Source organism: Nerophis ophidion, linkage group LG26 (assembly GCF_033978795.1).
Source record: "Nerophis ophidion isolate RoL-2023_Sa linkage group LG26, RoL_Noph_v1.0, whole genome shotgun sequence".
Lineage (NCBI taxonomy): Eukaryota > Metazoa > Chordata > Actinopteri > Syngnathiformes > Syngnathidae > Nerophis > Nerophis ophidion.
The window spans coordinates 1,257,477-1,274,969 of record NC_084636.1 but is presented as its reverse complement, the minus strand read 5'-3'; the positions used below and the strand labels follow the sequence as shown (position 1 = coordinate 1,274,969).

The following is a 17,493-nucleotide window of genomic DNA, read 5'->3' as shown; positions in this document are numbered from 1 at the left end:
TCGACAGGCGGATCGGTGCGGCGTCTTCAGTAATGCGGACGCTGTATCAATCTGTTGTGGTGAAGAAGGAGCTGAGCCGGAAGGCAAAGCTCTCAATTTACCGGTCGATCTACGTTCCCATCCTCACCTATGGTCATGAGCTTTGGGTCATGACCGAAAGGATAAGATCACGGGTACAAGCGGCCCAAATGAGTTTCCTCCGCCAGGTGGCGGGGTTCTCCCTTAGAGATAGGGTGAGAAGGGAGGAGCCACTGCTCCTCCACATGGAGAGGAGCCAGATGAGGTGGTTTGGGCATCTGGTCAGGTGGCACGTCCGACCGGCAGGTGGCCACGGAGAAGACCGGCTGGCCTGGGAACACCTCGGGATCCCCTGGGAGGAGCTGGACCAAGTGGCTGGGGAGAGGGAAGTCTGGGCTTCTCTGCTTAGGCTGCTGCCCCCGCAACCCCACCTGTGATAAGCGGTAGAAAATGGATGGATTATATAATATTTGTTGTATTATTATATGAAGTTTAAAGAATTTAAAATTGCATGCAGTAGGTTACATATACACATACATTAAGTAAGAAAGGATAAGATAAAGTATTTAGTTGGCTTAAATTAATTTGAATTTTGAAAAATAAAATGACGTGGTGGACCAGATGTTGCCCACACGTCTTGAATTTGACACCTGTGTTGACCTTTTCAGTGATTCAAATAAATGATAAATGAAAATATAAGAATACTGCAATATTGTTCCCTTCAATACATGTTCTTTAACAAACACAAACAGGCACTGCGACTGATGTTGTGCCATGTTCATGTTTTCATAGTTCAATTATCCATCCATTTTATACCGCTTATTCCCTTTTAGGGTCACGGGGGGCGCTGGTGCCTATTTCAGCTACAATTGGGCGGGAGGCGGTGTACACCTTGGACAAGTCGCCACCTCATCACAGGGCCAACACAGATAGACAACATTCACACAATAGGGACCATTTAGTGTTGCCAATCAACCTATCCCCAGGTGCATGTCTTTGGAGGTGGGAGGGGCCTATCCCCAGGTGTATGTCTTTGGAGGTGGGAGGGGCCTATCCCCAGGTACATGTCTTTGGAGGTGGGAGGGGCCTATCCCCAGGTGCATGTCTTTGGAGGTGGGAGGGGCCTATCCCCAGGTGCATGTCTTTGGAGGTGGGAGGGGCCTATGCCCAGGTGCATGTCTTTGGAGGTCGGAGGGGCCTATCCCCTAGTGCATGTCTTTGGAGATGGGAGGGGCCTATCCCCAGGTGCATGTCTTTGGAGGTGGGAGGGGCATATCCCCAGGTGCATGTCTTTGGAGGTGGGAGGGGCCTATCCCCTAGTGCATGTCTTTGGAGATGGGAGGGGCCTATCCCCAGGTGCATGTCTTTGGAGATGGGAGGGGCCTATCCCCAGGTGCATGTCTTTGGAGGTGGGAGGGGCCTATCCCCAGGTGCATGTCTTTGGAGGTGGGAGTAAGCCGGAGTACCCGGAGGGAACCCACACATTCACGGGGAGAACATGAAAACTCCACACAGAAAGATCCCGAGCCTGGGATTGAACCTCTCCAAGGTTCTCATAGTCATCATTGTCACCGACGTCCCACTGGGTGTGAGTTTTCCTTGCCCTTATGTGGGCTATACTGAGGATGTCGTAGTGGTTTGTGTTGTGGTTTGTGCAGCCCTTTGAGACACTAGTGATTTAGGGCTATATAAGTAAACATTGCTTGATTGATAATACATCAGAAAGTGATGACATAGTGCTGTATTTTACTTCTTTATCTCTTTTTTTCAAGCAAACATGCTTTGCTGTGATTAGGGGGTACTTGAAGTGAGAACATGTTGACAGGGGGTACATGACTGAAAAAAGGTGGAGAACCACTGTTGTAATGGAACGATACTGATGACGATACGGTATCATTTCCCATCTGGCAACGCTGACCCGGAAGTACTTGGCTGCTCCATTCGCCGCTCTCCCGTTGGAAGCGCGGTTAGACAACTTCTGCTCTCCCCAAACAACACTTTTCCTCCTAATCAGCGGACAGTCGCGGAGGGAGGAGTGCCGACATGAGTACTATGTTTCCAGACACCATCCTCATCGTCTTCATCTCCGTGTGCACCGCCCTGCTAGCCGAAGGTCAGTCAGCCTGCTACTTGCACTGAAACAACACTTTGAACGCCATTAAGTATCTAATGTCATGTATGTTGGCTTCCGGGGGATCTTTTTGTTGTATGCAATAAGAACATCGTCCTCGTGGGTCGAAATTTAATGACAACTGCCTTTTAGCGAGTGGCTAAGCTAAGGGCTAATCCCAAAAAGGCTGACGATGGAAAAAGAGCGTTTCCGGTCAAAGTTTCACAATAAAAGTCTGAAGAGGTCGAAGACATTTCCCAAAGACAGGGGTGTCCAAACTTTTTCCACTGAGGGCCACACACGGAAAAATTAAGCATGCGGGGGCCGTTTTGATAGCTTTCGTTTTCAAACCATAACAAAATGTATGGATTCTTCTTTTTTTTTACCCGTATATTTTTTGCTCTGTATATTGTACAGTATTTGTATTTTGTACTTCTATAGTGTTTTGTATATTGTACAGAATTGCTTATTATTTTTATTGGATAGTAGTCTGTTTATTTCAATTGTTAGTTTTTCCTTTATTACCTCTTATGTCATTTATTTCACCCCATATTTGTTCCCACTACCGCACCTTAAGTTGGAGTCTTTAATCTTGTTATATGCAAATATAATGACAATAAAGTTCATTCTATTCTATTCTATTCCCAGGGACCATAGAGCAGTGTTTTTCAACCACTGTGCCACGGCACACTAGTGTAGGCTGACCATATTCTGAAATCCCAAAAAGAGGACACATTAATGCGTGCCAAGGCCGGGACTAGGTGAAAATTTGCCAATGATACTTGAACTTGCTTTATAAATAATATGTGTATTTAAAAAAAACATTTTTGTCCTCTATTGACAGTATAACAAAATAAGTCACACTTATATTATGTAACAATCACAGTTTTAGAAAATGTACAGAGGTAGCAATATTCAAAATAACCCTCTTGTATATAATATACACATAAATAATGCCTCAAAACAGGTTAATTATATTTAAACAAAAAACAGGTAACAGCCCAATCTTTAAAATGTCTCTTCTCAGTCTAGTGGACCATTCTAATGTAAAAAAAAAAAAAAAAAAGATAATGCCTCAAAACATCCATCCATCCATTTTCTACCGCTTATTCCCTTTTTAGGGTCGCGGGGGGCGCTGGCGCCTATCTCAGCTACAATCAGGCGGAAGGCGGGGTACACCCTGGACAAGTTGCCACCTCATCGCAGGCCTCAAAACATTTGAAACATAAACAGATGTTCTCAGAGAATACACCATAGGTGAAGGGTATTTAACAAATCAGTTAAAACAACAAAAACAGAGGTAGCATTTCTGAGCAAATTATTTTAGGTTTCTGTAAAAAAAAAAAATGCAAAGTCAACATTTAAAACAAAAAAAGGACCTTTCCCGGCAAAACTCGAACCAACACTTCCTGTCAACAGCATCACTTCCCTATCTTCCCCGGAAGTCCCGCCTCCCAGCCAAAGCCATTGGTTAACACCCCGTAGCCAGCCGCTATAACATTTACAGCTAGAATTCACCAACTCAAGTTATATAAATACGGTAACTTAACCCTGGACGTACATTGAAAATACACGCAACCCTAATTCAAAATGCCGGACAATTGCGGCATTTAAAAAATTAAAAAACATCCGGACAGCCCCGCAAAAGAGGACATGTCCGGGGAAAAGAGGACGTATGGTCAGCCTACACTAGTGTGCTGTGAGATACAGTCTGCTGTGCCGTGGGACATTATGTCATGTTCCCTGTTAAGGTTGAAATTATTTTTTGCAAAGCAGTAATTATAGTCTGCAAATGATGTGTTGTTGTTGAGTGTCGGTGCTGTCTAGTGTAAAACTCTTCCATATCAGTAGGTGGCAGCTGGTAGCAAGATGCTTTGTAGATGTCAGAAACAGAGGGAGGCAGAGTGCAGGTAAAAAGGTGTCTAAGGCTTAAACCAAAAATAGACAAAAGGTGAGTGCTCCTAAGAAAATGCATTGAAGCTTAGGGAAGGCTATGCAGAACAAAACTAAAACTGAACCCGCTCCAAAGTAAACAAAAAGACAATGCTGGACGACAGCAAAGACTTACTGTGGAGCAAAGATGGCGTCCAAAGTACATCCGAACATGACATGACAATCAACAATGTCCCCACAAAGAAAAAGAAAAACAAGTTAAATATTCTTGATTGCTAAAACAAAGTAGATGTGGGAAATATCGCTCAAAAGGAAGACATGAAACTGCTACAGGAAAATAGCAAAAAAAGAGAAAAAGCCACCAAAATAGGAGGACAAGACAAGAACTAAAAGGAAAACAGCAAAACCTCCAAATAAGTCAGGGTGTGATGTGACAGTACACCTACTTTGAGACAAGAGCTATAGTCATGCATGCTTGCTTATGCTTTAAAGTCATATCCAACAATTGCAACGACTTTTTACTGTCAACTGAGTTTTGTTTTTTAATCATTTCTGCTGGTGGTGTGCCTCCGCATTTTTTCAACACAAAAAATGTGCCTCGGCTCAAAAAAGGTTGAAAAACACTGATATAGAAGGTCTCTGTCATTAACATGTTAAAAATAAGTCAATCATCAATCAATCAATGTTTACTTATATAGCCCTAAATCACTAGTGTCTCAAAGGGCTGCACAAACCACTACGACATCCTCGGTAGGCCCACATAAGGACAAGGAAAACTCACACCCAGTGGGACGTCGGTGACAATGATGACTATGAGAACCTTGGAGAGGAGGAAAGCAATGGATGTCGAGCGGGTCTAACATGATACTGTGTCAAATTATTATTTTCATATTTTATGTAACGCTTACAGTAAATCTCTATATCAACTTCAGGTTGATATAAAGTTTAAAAAAAAGGCTTTATGCCTTTTCAGTCAAAGACAACTTTGTTTTTTATAGTAAAACTGAAATATGCATTATTTCCCTCATTGCCCAAAACATTCACAACGAAATGTTTGAGCTGAAGTAATTGGAGCCCTAAAAAGATCAATAATGCAGGACACCATTGATTTAAATGTATTATTATTTCTGAGTAATCACAGTGAATAAATAAATAAAATCCCACTAAATATATTTGGGATCCAAAAGGTCCCCCACTCATAAAGTGATACATTTTTATTATTATTTGTTTTACTTCAACAATTAAGTCACGAGATCAACTTCTGATATATCTCTCGATTTTAAGTTTAAACTATTATTTTGTTGGTTTTATGCTCTTTTGTCAAAGAAAACACTGTTTTTATATGGCAACCACACAATATATGCACATAATATTTCCCACATAAAACATTATAAAGTGAAATATTTGAAGTAATTGGAGCCTTTAATAGGTCAATAATTCATTATATATTTTTTTGTACTTTTTTTTATTTTTTTTTTAGCATTGGCAAGAAGAGCAAAATAAAGAAAGACAAAAGAAAACCAAACAGCCTGCATGGCAGCTTTGTGTCAACATTACAACTTTTCCCCGTTAGATTTCACCTCATTCTCCTTTTTTTAGTGTTTATTTATTTATTTTTTCAATAGCATTTCCAGAATGTGTGGTGGGCCACTAAACAATTAGCTGCGGGCCGCACTTTGGACACCACTGCCCAAAGACATTTGAGTAGTTTCAAGAAGGGATTATTTGGTCAGAAATGCTGCTGAGTTGGGTATGGCTGAAAATCTTAGGACTAAATAATAACATCCAAGTAGACTTCATCAGTTGGTGCTCATAGACTTAGTTTGGCATCAGCCACTAGACTAGATCTGACAAATCTATGTCCATCTATCCATCTATCTTCTCACCGCTTATCCGAGGTGGGGTCGCGGGGGCAGCAGCCTAAGCAGGGAAGCCCAGACTTCCCTCTCCCCAACCGCTTGGTCCAGCTCCTCCCGGGGGATCCCAAGGCGTTCCCAGACCAGCTGGGAGACTTAGTCTTCTCAACATGTCCTGTGAGAAAAAGTATATTAAATGTAAACATTTTTATTTAAAGTATAAACTTCCTCTGTTTATAATCCCCTCGAATTGGAGGCAGAAGTGAAGAGTCAACACAACCATTGAGAACACTCAGACAAAATTCTGAAATCACAATATTACAACTTTTTAAAATTATCAATCCAATCCAATCCACTTTATTTATATAGCACATTTAAACAACAAAAACATTTCCAAAGTGCTGCACAGCCATGTTAAAAACAATATTATGCTCCACCAATGACTGAATAAAAACAAAAAATAAATAAATATAAAACAATATAAAAACAAATATGATTAAAAACTATTTTAAAGGGTAAAATCAATATAAACAGTAAAATAGAAATCAAAGTGTATAAAAAACACAGAGGACCACACAACTCACGTAGATAGATATATAGTACTTTATTGATTCCTTCAGGTGAGTTCCTTCAGGAAAATTAAAATTCCAGCAGCAGTGTACAGAGTTGAGATCAATTTAAAAAAGAGTAAAAAGTAAATAATGGGGGTTTAAAAGGAAACTAAATAGAGAAATGTTACAAAAAGAATAAAAACAACTGGAATAACAATATAACAGTCAAATAAGAATATAACAAGACAAAGTAGGCAGTAGTGACCATGTGTTAAAAGCCAAAGAATAAAAGTGGGTCTTAAGACGAGACTTGTGCAAAAATAAGGAATATGGAAGAAACGCTGAATAAAGTGTAACAAAAACCCGCAAAGTGTGAAAATGTAATCATAGAGAAACACTAAGAACTATTTTCTGCAGGTTTGGTGCCGGGAGTTCCAGCTGTGTAACATTTAATTTGGTCTGTTATTCTTACTTTAGTATGTAAAAGGAGTTTATGTCTTGAAGTGATTCTTTAAATACATGGGACCAAATCACCATTATTTTAAACGAGCACATTTGTTTTATTTGTACAGTCTTGCACTTTGGTTCCTACATGTTGTTTCCGTGCACCCCAAAAGGGAACGGACGAGGGTTGAAAAGAAAAGAGGTGACTTTTCCTCTTTATCAACAATTTGGGGCGGTATAGCTCGGTTGGTAGAGTGGCCGTGCCAGCAACTTGAGGGTTGCAGGTTAGATTCCCGCTTCCGCCATCCTAATGACTGCCGTTGTGTCGTTGGGCAAGACACTTTACCCACCTGCTTCCAGTACCACCCACACTGCTTTAAATATAACTTAGATATTGGGTTTGACTATGTAAAGCGCTTTGAGTCACTAGAGAAAAGCGCTATATAAATATAATTCACTTCACAACAATTTATTTGCTCTCATTTTTACTTTTTCTTCCCACTCCATCCAGAGAATCAACGGCGAGACAACAAGATGGTGCGACCAAAGTCGATATTGTCACATGATCGGCCGTAAGCCTATTGATCAGTGATCACTTCCTGTTTTACCAGGTCACCGGGGAGCCGGTGCCTTTGTAACAATATCGATTACGCATCATATGTTTTGCTATTGTTTTGTTGGTTCAGCCCTAAAGTGAGTATTTTGTGATGTACTCTGCGTCCCCCTGTGGTGTTTGTGCAGGAATCACCTGGGTGCTGGTGTATCGCACTGAGAAGTACAAGAGGCTGAAGGCTGAGGTGGAAAAGCAAAGCAAGAAACGTACGCTTCATGAGCTGCAACTGTCAATATTCATTTTCTTTGCACACCTCCAGTACTCATGTGCATTTGTCCGTAGTGGAGAAGAAAAAGGAAACCATCACAGAATCTGCAGGCCGCCAACAAAAGAAGAAAATCGGTAAGATTGTCTCGTAACAAAGCACAGTTTGGAGGCTTGATCACATGTTGGTGTTTTTAACAGAGAGACAAGAAGAGAAGCTGAAGAACAACAACAGAGACTTGTCTATGGTGAGCGACTACTAGCTGATCAGGTCATTGATTGATTGTCGTAAGAACAGTTGTTAACTCCTTTATTTGCAGGTGCGAATGAAGTCCATGTTTGCCATCGGCTTCTGCTTCACGGCTTTGATGGGCATGTTCAACTCCATGTAAGCAGCTTGAAGAATGTGCACACATATCTATTAAGCAGTGGTTCTCAGGTGGGGGTACTTGAAGGTGTGCCGAGGGGTACGTGAGATTTTGGTTTAAATATTCTAAAAATAGCAACAATTCAAAAATCCTTTATAAATATATTTATTGAATAATACTTCAACAAAATATGAATGTCAGTTCATAAAGTGTGAAAAGAAATACAACAATGCAATATTCAGTGTTGACAGCTAGATTTTTTGTGGACATGCTCCATAAATATTGATGTTAAAGATTTTTGTTTTTGTGAAGAAATGTTCAGAAGTAAGTTGATGAATCCAGATGGATCTCTATTACAATCCCCAAAGAGGGCACTTTAAGTTGATGATTACTTCTATTTGCAGGAATCTTTATTTATAATTTAATCACTTGTTTATTTTTCAACAAGTTTTTGGTTATTTTTATGTCTTTTTTCCTAAATAGTTCAAGAAAGACCATTACAAATGAGCAATATTTTGCACTGTTATACAATTTAATAAATCAGAAACTGATGACAGTGTTTTTTACTAATTTATCTCTTTTTTTTCAACCAAAAAGGCTTTGCTCTGATTAGGGGGTACTTGAATTAAAAAAATGTTCACAGGGGGTACATCACTGAAAAAAGGTTGAGAACCACTGCTATAAAGTAAACCGTATTTTTCCGAGTATACGTCGCACCGGCTGAAAATGCATAATAAAGAAGGAAAAAAACATATATAAGTCGCAAAGGAGTATAAGTCGCATTTTTGGGGGAAATTTATTTAATAAAAGCCAACTGCAAGAATAGACATTTGAAAGGCAATTTAAAATAAATAAAGAATAGTGAAGAACAGGCTGAATAAGTGTAGGTTATATGAGGCATAAATAAGCAACTGCTATGTTAACCTAACATATTATGGTAAGAGTCATTCAAATAACTAGAACATATAGAACATGCTATACCTTTACCAAACTATCTCTCACTCCTAAATAGGGATGCACCGAAATGAAAATTTGTGGCCGAAGCCGAATAAAATTTAAACGCTTGGCCGAATACCGAATAATGAATGCAGTTTTTCACAATTTTTTTTATATTGCATAAATAGCCTTGAATAAATATTTAGACATGTTTTTCAAATAAAGTAATTTTTTTATTGAATATTGACATTTTTAAAATATTCCAGTAGCCTTTGCTTTTCAAAAAAAGCAAAAAGTTTTTCATTTATATTAGGCCTTCAAACAAAACATGCATTCCAAAAAAAAAATAAAGTGCATTAAAGTGGATAAACCCACAACAAATGGATTATTGTCCTTTTGGCAAAAGTCTGCTTAGCCACAGTAGATATGCTAATAATGTAAACAGAAGGCTCAAGTAAATCTCAATTAAGTGCGTGCTTGTAACCTCATACACTTATACAGGTAGCCTACACAACAGGCTAATAATGTAAACAGAAGGCTCAGGTAAATCTCAATAAGTGTGTGCTTGTAACCTCATACACTTATACAGGTAGCCTACACAACAGACTAATAATGTAAACAGAGGCCCCACTAAATCTCAATAAGTGTGTGCATGTAACCTCATACACTTATACAGGTACACAACATATCATACACTTATACAGGTAGCCTACACAACAGACTAATAATGTAAACAGAGGCCCCACTAAATCTCAATAAGTGTGTGCATGTAACCTCATACACTTATACAGGTAGCCTACACAACAGACTAATAATGTAAACAGAGGCCCCACTAAATCTCAATAAGTGTGTGCATGTAACCTCATACACTTATACAGGTACACAACATATCATACACTTATACAGGTAGCCTACACAACAGACTAATAATGTAAACAGAGGCCCCACTAAATCTCAATAAGTGTGTGCATGTAACCTCATACACTTATACAGGTAGCCTACACAACAGACTAATAATGTAAACAGAGGCCCCACTAAATCTCAATAAGTGTGTGCTTGTAACCTCATACACTTATACAGGTACACAACATTGTAACCTCATACACTTATACAGGTAGCCTACACAACAGGCTAATAATGTAAACAGAAGGCTCAGGTAAATCTCAATAAGTGTGTGCTTGTAACCTCATACACTTATACAGGTAGCCTACACAACAGACTAATAATGTAAACAGAGGCCCCACTAAATCTCAATAAGTGTGTGCATGTAACCTCATACACTTATACAGGTACACAACATATCATACACTTATACAGGTAGCCTACACAACAGACTAATAATGTAAACAGAGGCCCCACTAAATCTCAATAAGTGTGTGCATGTAACCTCATACACTTATACAGGTAGCCTACACAACAGACTAATAATGTAAACAGAGGCCCCACTAAATCTCAATAAGTGTGTGCATGTAACCTCATACACTTATACAGGTACACAACATATCATACACTTATACAGGTAGCCTACACAACAGACTAATAATGTAAACAGAGGCCCCACTAAATCTCAATAAGTGTGTGCATGTAACCTCATACACTTATACAGGTAGCCTACACAACAGACTAATAATGTAAACAGAGGCCCCACTAAATCTCAATAAGTGTGTGCTTGTAACCTCATACACTTATACAGGTAGCCTACACAACAGGCTAATAATGTAAACACAAGGCTCAAGTAAATCTCAATTAAGTGTGTGCTTGTAACCTCATACACTTATACAGGTAGCCTACACAACAGACTAATAATGTAAACAGAGGCCCCACTAAATCTCAATAAGTGTGTGCATGTAACCTCATACACTTATACAGGTACACAACATATCCCAACGTCACTGCACGTTGGTTGATTGCGTCACCGCGTCAAAAAATTGCGTCACATGCGGCCTTGTTTTTAACTCATTCCACCGAAGGCCGAATGTGGCTTTTTTGGCCATATTCGGCCGAAGATATTCGGTTACCGATTAATCGGTGCATCTCTAATATATATATATATATATATATATATATATATATATATATATATATATATATATATATATATTTATATATATATATATAATATATATTAGCAGAGGTGGGTAGAGTAGCCAGAAATTGTACTCAAGGCCGAATGTGGCTTTTTTTGCCATATTCAGCCGAATATATTCGGTTACCGATTAATCGGTGCATCCCTACTCCTAATCCATAAATCCCATGAAATCTTCTTCCTGGATGTGGCTTCTAAACAACTCTGCCAACTCCAAAGGTATGCGCCGCTTCCTCTTGTCCTTTTCTGCGGCATATTTCACTACATCCAGCTTGTAATCTGCACTACATGATTTCCTTTTTAACGCCGTTTTTGTTCAGCCCTTCTCACTTTTTATAAGTTACCGCCAACGATGAAATGATCCATTTTAATAGCTACGGCAGTAGTATATAGCAGTTAGCATTCTCCCGCGCCGAATTCTTATTGGTTGACGTGTGTGTGACGATTGCTGACATTTTCTTTGTCGGACTGGACACTGGCCGAGAGTGGAGTCAGCTGTCTTGGTTGCTTTGTTGGGTCTGCTTCTGTCTCTGGCCATGCTCCCTCCACCCCAGCAGACGATGGCGTGGAACACAGCAGAGGCCACCACAGTGGATATGTTTATTTTACTTTTTATTCATAGCTGAATGTAGAAGTGTCTGCTTGTATCTGCTGCTTTAATGTCTTTAATGTCCTCTGTGTTCTTTGATGTTTGATGTTTCCCTCTTACACACATGGAAGAGGGATGTGTACTATGGCTATGAGTTGTTTTTTTCCCTTGGCCTCAGTCTGCACCCCCTCTCCAGGGCCCAGGCTAAGACCGATTTTTTTTAATTGTATTTTAATCTTCTATTTTTTTCTCCCATTACCCCCCCTTGTTTACCTGTATCTCATCTTTTTTGTAAGGGGCGCTGGAAGCCGGCAGACCCGTCAGCGATCCTGTTCTGTCTCCCTGTAATGTTTGTCTGATCTTGAATGGGATTGTGCTGAAAATTTTAATTTTCCTGACGAAATAAATAAAGTACTATCTAATCTAATCTAATCTAAATTTGATATTTTACGGTAATGTGTTAATAATTTCACACATAAGTTCCTCCAGAGTATAAGTCGCACCCCCAGCCAAACTATGAAAAAAACTGTGACTTATTGTCCAAAAAATACGGTATTACCCGCAGCAGACTATAAGCCACAGACATATACTGTACGTTGTGAAATAAGTTATTTACAGAGATAGTTTTAGGGAATGTTCATTTAACTAACTAGCTCGCTCCCCAATCAGCTAAACAGACTCAATTAGTCCATGGTGACGTTTTGGTGAATTTACGACACAAACAATACGAAAATAACGCCATTGTAAGTTAATAATACTAACACAGACAGTCGGAAATAGTGTCAGTGTATTAGCTAATGCTAACGACGCAAGCTTGATTACCTTACGATAATACATACAAATGTGCATGAAAACACTCCTACAGATATCACTCATGGGACAATGTAATAAGTAAGAGTTGTTTTAGTTATATTGTAAAAGTTCCAAACGTTGCTTGGCGTGATGAATGAAAACAACGAGACAGAATGCCTCTTGTGCTTCCGGTTGAAAGTAAAGGAGCAGCACCTGGAGTGAGCAAATTGGTCCAAAAAATGACACAATAGCACAAATGGTAACACACCGTTTCAGTATCTCTGTAGGTTTTATCAACATTTCCCTAAATGATCTGCCTCCGCGGGGTGCAAAGCGTAGGGAAAAAGTAGTGGCTTATAGTTTGTAATTTCCGATGTGCAACATGATTGACGTGACATGTTTCTGTTGTTTCACAGTTTTGACGGGCGAGTGGTGGCCAAGCTGCCGTTTGTCCCGCTGTCTTACATCCAGGGTCTGTCCCATCGCAACCTGCTGGGCGAGGACTACACCGACTGCTCCTTCATCTTCCTCTACATCCTCTGCACCATGTCCATCAGACAGGTAGGTCCTCTTCCATGTCTCCTTAACACGCACCGACTCCATCCAATGTGCAGAACATCCAGAAGATGTTGGGCCTCGCCCCCTCCAGAGCGGCGACCAAACAGGCAGGGGGCTTCTTGGGACCACCTCCCCAGGCGGCCAAGTTCTCCTAATCAACTTCAGGAGTGGCAAATGTTGTTCCCCGTTCTGACCAAGACTTGACACAACAACCGTCTTCACTGTCACGTCTGTAGAAATAAACTTTTATTGATACATTTTAAATGACATTCTTTTTTTGTTCCATCGTCTCCAACACTGGAGCGACAGTTTGGAGTCATTTACATTTCTATTATTAAAAAGAAAATAGTTTGACCTTATTTATTTTACTACAAACACAATAAAATGGGTATTTCATAAACATTTTTAAATTGTATTCAAGTCAGTGCACAATCATTAGCAATCTACTGTACATACTGTACATCAGCCAGAGTATAGCAAACTGTACTTGCTCATTTCCGTCTGCATGCTTTATTTTACCGTACTACAAACCCCGTTTCCATATGAGTTGGGAAATTGTGTTAGATGTAAATATAAACAGAATACAATGATTTGCAAATCCTTTTCAAGCCACATTCAGTTGAATATGCTACAAAGACAACATATTTGATGTTCACACTCATAAACATTTTTTTGTGTGCAAATAATCATTAACTTTAGAATTTGATGCCAGCAAAACATGTGACAAAGAAGTTGGGAAAGATAGCAATAAATACTGATAAAATTGAGAAATACTCAAACACTTATTTGGAACATCCCACAGGTGTGCAGGCTAATTGTGAACAGGTGGGTGACATGATTGGGTATAAAAACAGCTTCCATGAAATGCTAAGTAATTCACAAACGAGGATGGGGTGAGGGTCACCACTTTGTAAGCAAATTGTCAAACAGTTTTAGAACAACATTTCTCAACGAGCTATTGCAAAGAATTTAGGGATTTTCCCATCTACAGTCCGTAAAATCATCAAAAGGTTCAGAGAATCTGGAGAAATCACTGCACGTAAGCGATGATATTATGGACCTTTGATCCCTCATCCATGCATCCGACATCAGTGTGTAAAGGATATCACCACGTGGGCTCAGGAACACCTCAGAAAACCACTGTCACTAAATACAGTTGGTCGCTACATCTGTAAGTGCAAGTTAAAGCTCTACTATGCAAAGCGAAAGTCATTTATCAACAACATCCAGAAACGCCGCCGGCCTCTCTGGGCCCGAGATCATCTAAGATGGACTGATGCAAAGTGGAAAAGTGTTCTGTGGTCTGACGAGTCCACATTTCAAATTGTTTTTGGAAATATTCGACATGGTGTCATCCGGACCAAAGGGGAAGCGAACCATCCAGACTGTGATTGACACAAAGTTGAAAAGCCAGCATGTGTGATGGTATGGGGGTGCATTAGTGCCCAAGACATGGGTAACTTACACATCTGTGAAGGCACCATTAATGCTGAAAGGTACATACAGGTTTTGGAACAACATGCTGTCATCTAAGCGCCGTCTTTTTCATGGACGCCCCTGCTTATTTCCGCAAGACAATGCCAAGCCACATTCGGCACGTGTTACAACAGCGTGACTTAAAAAAAAAAAAGAGTGCGGGTACTTTCCTGGCCCGCCTGCAGTCCAGACCTGTCTCCAGTGGAAAATGTGTGGTGCATTATGAAGCGTAAAATACGACAGCGGAGACCCCGGACTGTTGAAGGACTGAATGGGAAAGAATTCCACTTTCAAAGCTTCAACAGTTAGTTTCCTCAGTTCCCAAACGTTTATTGAGTGTTGTTAAAAGAAAAGGTGATGTAACACAGTGGTGAACATGCCCTTTCCCAACTACTTTGGCACGTGTTGCACCCATGAAATTCTAAGTTAATTATTATTTGCAAAAAAATAAATGAGTTTGAACATCAAATATGTTGTTTTTGTAGCATATTCAACTGCTTATGGGTTGAAAAGGATTTGCAAATCATTGTATTCTGTTTATATTTACATCTAACACAATTTCCCAACTCATATGGAAACGGGGTTTGTAGAACATGACAAAGTGTGTGCCGCGCTCGGCTTCAGTGGGAAATGAGGAAAGACCATTATGTTGTTATTTATTCAATGGCAATAAGGATACAATGTTATGCAGAGGTGTACTTATAACAATTTAGACTCATGATACGGTTTATAGTCCTGTCAGAGAGTTTGGAGGTTTAACAGACAATAATTGGGAAGCACTGGTGAAGTTAGCAGCAGTGACAAGGATGGCAGAAGCGGGAGTTGTACCAGCCAGAAGCCCTCAAGTTTCCTAATATTAAAACAGTATCGTCTCCTTTAATTGTTTGAGTGTGCACACCATTGAAATACAACATTGACTGATAGGAAAATGCAACCCAAGCCAATTCTTAAAACAGTGTTTTTGTTTTATTTATTTATACATAGTGCAATTGTTAAGTGCACAATATGTATGACTTTTTACTCATTTTGTTACCATCCATCCATCTTCTTCCTCTTATCCGAGGCCGGGTCGCGGGGGCAGCAGCCTAAGCAGGGAAGCCCAGACTTCCCTCTCCCCAGCCACCTGGTCCAGTTCCTCCCGGGAGATCCTGAGGCGTTCCCAGGCCAGCCGGGAGACATAGTTGTTACTAGATGGAAAAAATCTGCACTACAACACCAAATTTCTCCATTGTGGGATTAATAAAGTTAATATCATTGGTGTCCAAAGTGTGGCCCTTAGCAGCCCACAGCTTTTGTTTTAACTGCCCGCAGAGAATCTAAAAATTCTGTTAAAATTAATTTTAAAATTTGAATAAAAGAGCCACCAGTTGCAATGTTGACTCTAACAACGGCTTATTCCCTTTGGGGTCGCTGGGGGTGCTGGAGCCTATCTCAGCTACAATCGGGCGGAAGGCGGGGTACACCCTGGACAAGTCGCTACCTTATCACAGGTCCAATACAGATAGACAACATTCACACCATTTAGTGTTGCCAATCAACCTATCCCCAGGTGCATGTCTTTGGAGGTGGGAGGGGCCTATCCCCAGGTGCATGTCTTTGGAGGTGGGAGGGGCCTATCCCCAGGTGCATGTCTTTGGAGGTGGGAGGGGCCTACCCCCAGGTGCATGTCTTTGGAGGTCGGAGGGGCCTATCCCCAGGTGCATGTCTTTGGAGGTGGGAGGGGCCTACCCCCAGGTGCATGTCTTTGGAGGTGGGAGGGGCATATCCCCAGGTGCATGTCCTTGGAGGTGGGAGGGGCCTACCCCAGGTGCATGTCTTTGGAGGTGGGAGGGGCCTACCCCAGGTGCATGTCTTTGGAGGTGGGAGGGGCATATCTCCGGGTGCATGTCTTAGGAGGTGGGAGGGGCCTATCCCCAGGTGCATGTCTTTGGAGGTGGGAGGAAGCCAGAGTATCCGGAGGGAACCCACGCAGTCACGGGGAGAACATGCAAACTCCACACAGAAAGATCCCGAAGCCCAGGATTGAACCCAGGACTGCAGGACATTCGTATTGTGAGGCAGACGCACTAACCCCTGTTCCAACGTGCTGCCCTATATATATATATATATATATATATATATATATATGTGTATATATGTGTATATATATATATATATGTATATATGTATATATATATATGTATGTATATATATATATATATATACACACGCACTAATTGACAGAGAGCGCACACTTGCCGCTGATGTCATGTTATTTATGGGAAAATGCATTTTTAGACAATATGATTTTCCTGAGCGGCTAGGAGACAACGAGAGAAACAAGCGGTAGAAATGGATTGGAAAGGACAAATTTAAAATAATAATAATAACAAAAAATATATAATGTTTTAACTTGGGCACACTAAATTGGCCCTAGTGTGTGAATGTGAGTGTGAATGTTGTCTGTCTATCTGTGTTGGCCCTGCGATGAGGTGGCGACTTGTCCAGGGTGTACCCTGCCTTCCGCCCGATTGTAGCTGATAGGCGCCAGCGCCCCCCGCGACCCCGAAAGGGAATAAGCGGTAGAAAATGGATGGATGGATGGGTTTTAACTTGGGACTGGATTTTTGACGCTGGCGGACCGTCTCCAGCCCGCGGGTCGTAGTTTAGTTTTGCTCACTTTGTGCAAAAACACCACACCCATTGTGGTTAATGTGAATAGTTTAGCTGAGTTGTTTGGGAAGTTATGTGTTTATACGAGTTTTAAAGTGGGGAAAGACCTTGTTTACATGTTAGCATTTAAGCTAGTCCAGTAGGTCCGTACCACAGTGCAATTATCCAGCACGGTTTTCCCATCATTTTAATTCAAAACGTTAATGGTAACCGTCGTGTTGCAGCAGTTCTTATCACTGCAGTTTATTTGTGGTACAAACACCGCGGAAAGCGATGTAAAAGAGTGACAGTTCGACTTCTGGCGGAACAAGACATAGGCCATAAAATGGGGCGTGGTTTACTGGCTG

At 40.6% G+C, this 17,493-nt stretch overlaps 1 protein-coding gene across 1 annotated transcript; it reads left to right on the top strand.

Moving 5' to 3' along the window:
• Window positions 1-1,919: 1,919 nt before the first annotated feature.
• Window positions 1,920-13,282, top strand: tmco1 (transmembrane and coiled-coil domains 1). Its single transcript, XM_061888590.1, has 7 exons — window positions 1,920-2,131; window positions 7,614-7,691; window positions 7,768-7,827; window positions 7,891-7,937; window positions 8,010-8,077; window positions 12,877-13,021; window positions 13,075-13,282. The coding sequence occupies exons 1-7, from the start codon at window positions 2,062-2,064 to the stop codon at window positions 13,171-13,173; spliced, it is 567 nt and encodes a 188-aa protein (XP_061744574.1). The 5' UTR covers window positions 1,920-2,061; the 3' UTR covers window positions 13,174-13,282.
• Window positions 13,283-17,493: the final 4,211 nt, after the last annotated feature.

Excerpts from the sequence above, each read along its gene's own strand:
- tmco1 (XM_061888590.1), top strand. The coding sequence starts at position 2,062 with ATGAGTACTATGTTTCCAGACACCATCCTCATCGTCTTCATCTCCGTG. Across the intron at positions 7,692-7,767 it reads GGAAAAGCAAAGCAAGAAAC|TGGAGAAGAAAAAGGAAACC; the intron begins GTACGCTTCATG and ends ATTTGTCCGTAG. Across the intron at positions 13,022-13,074 it reads GCACCATGTCCATCAGACAG|AACATCCAGAAGATGTTGGG; the intron begins GTAGGTCCTCTT and ends TCCAATGTGCAG.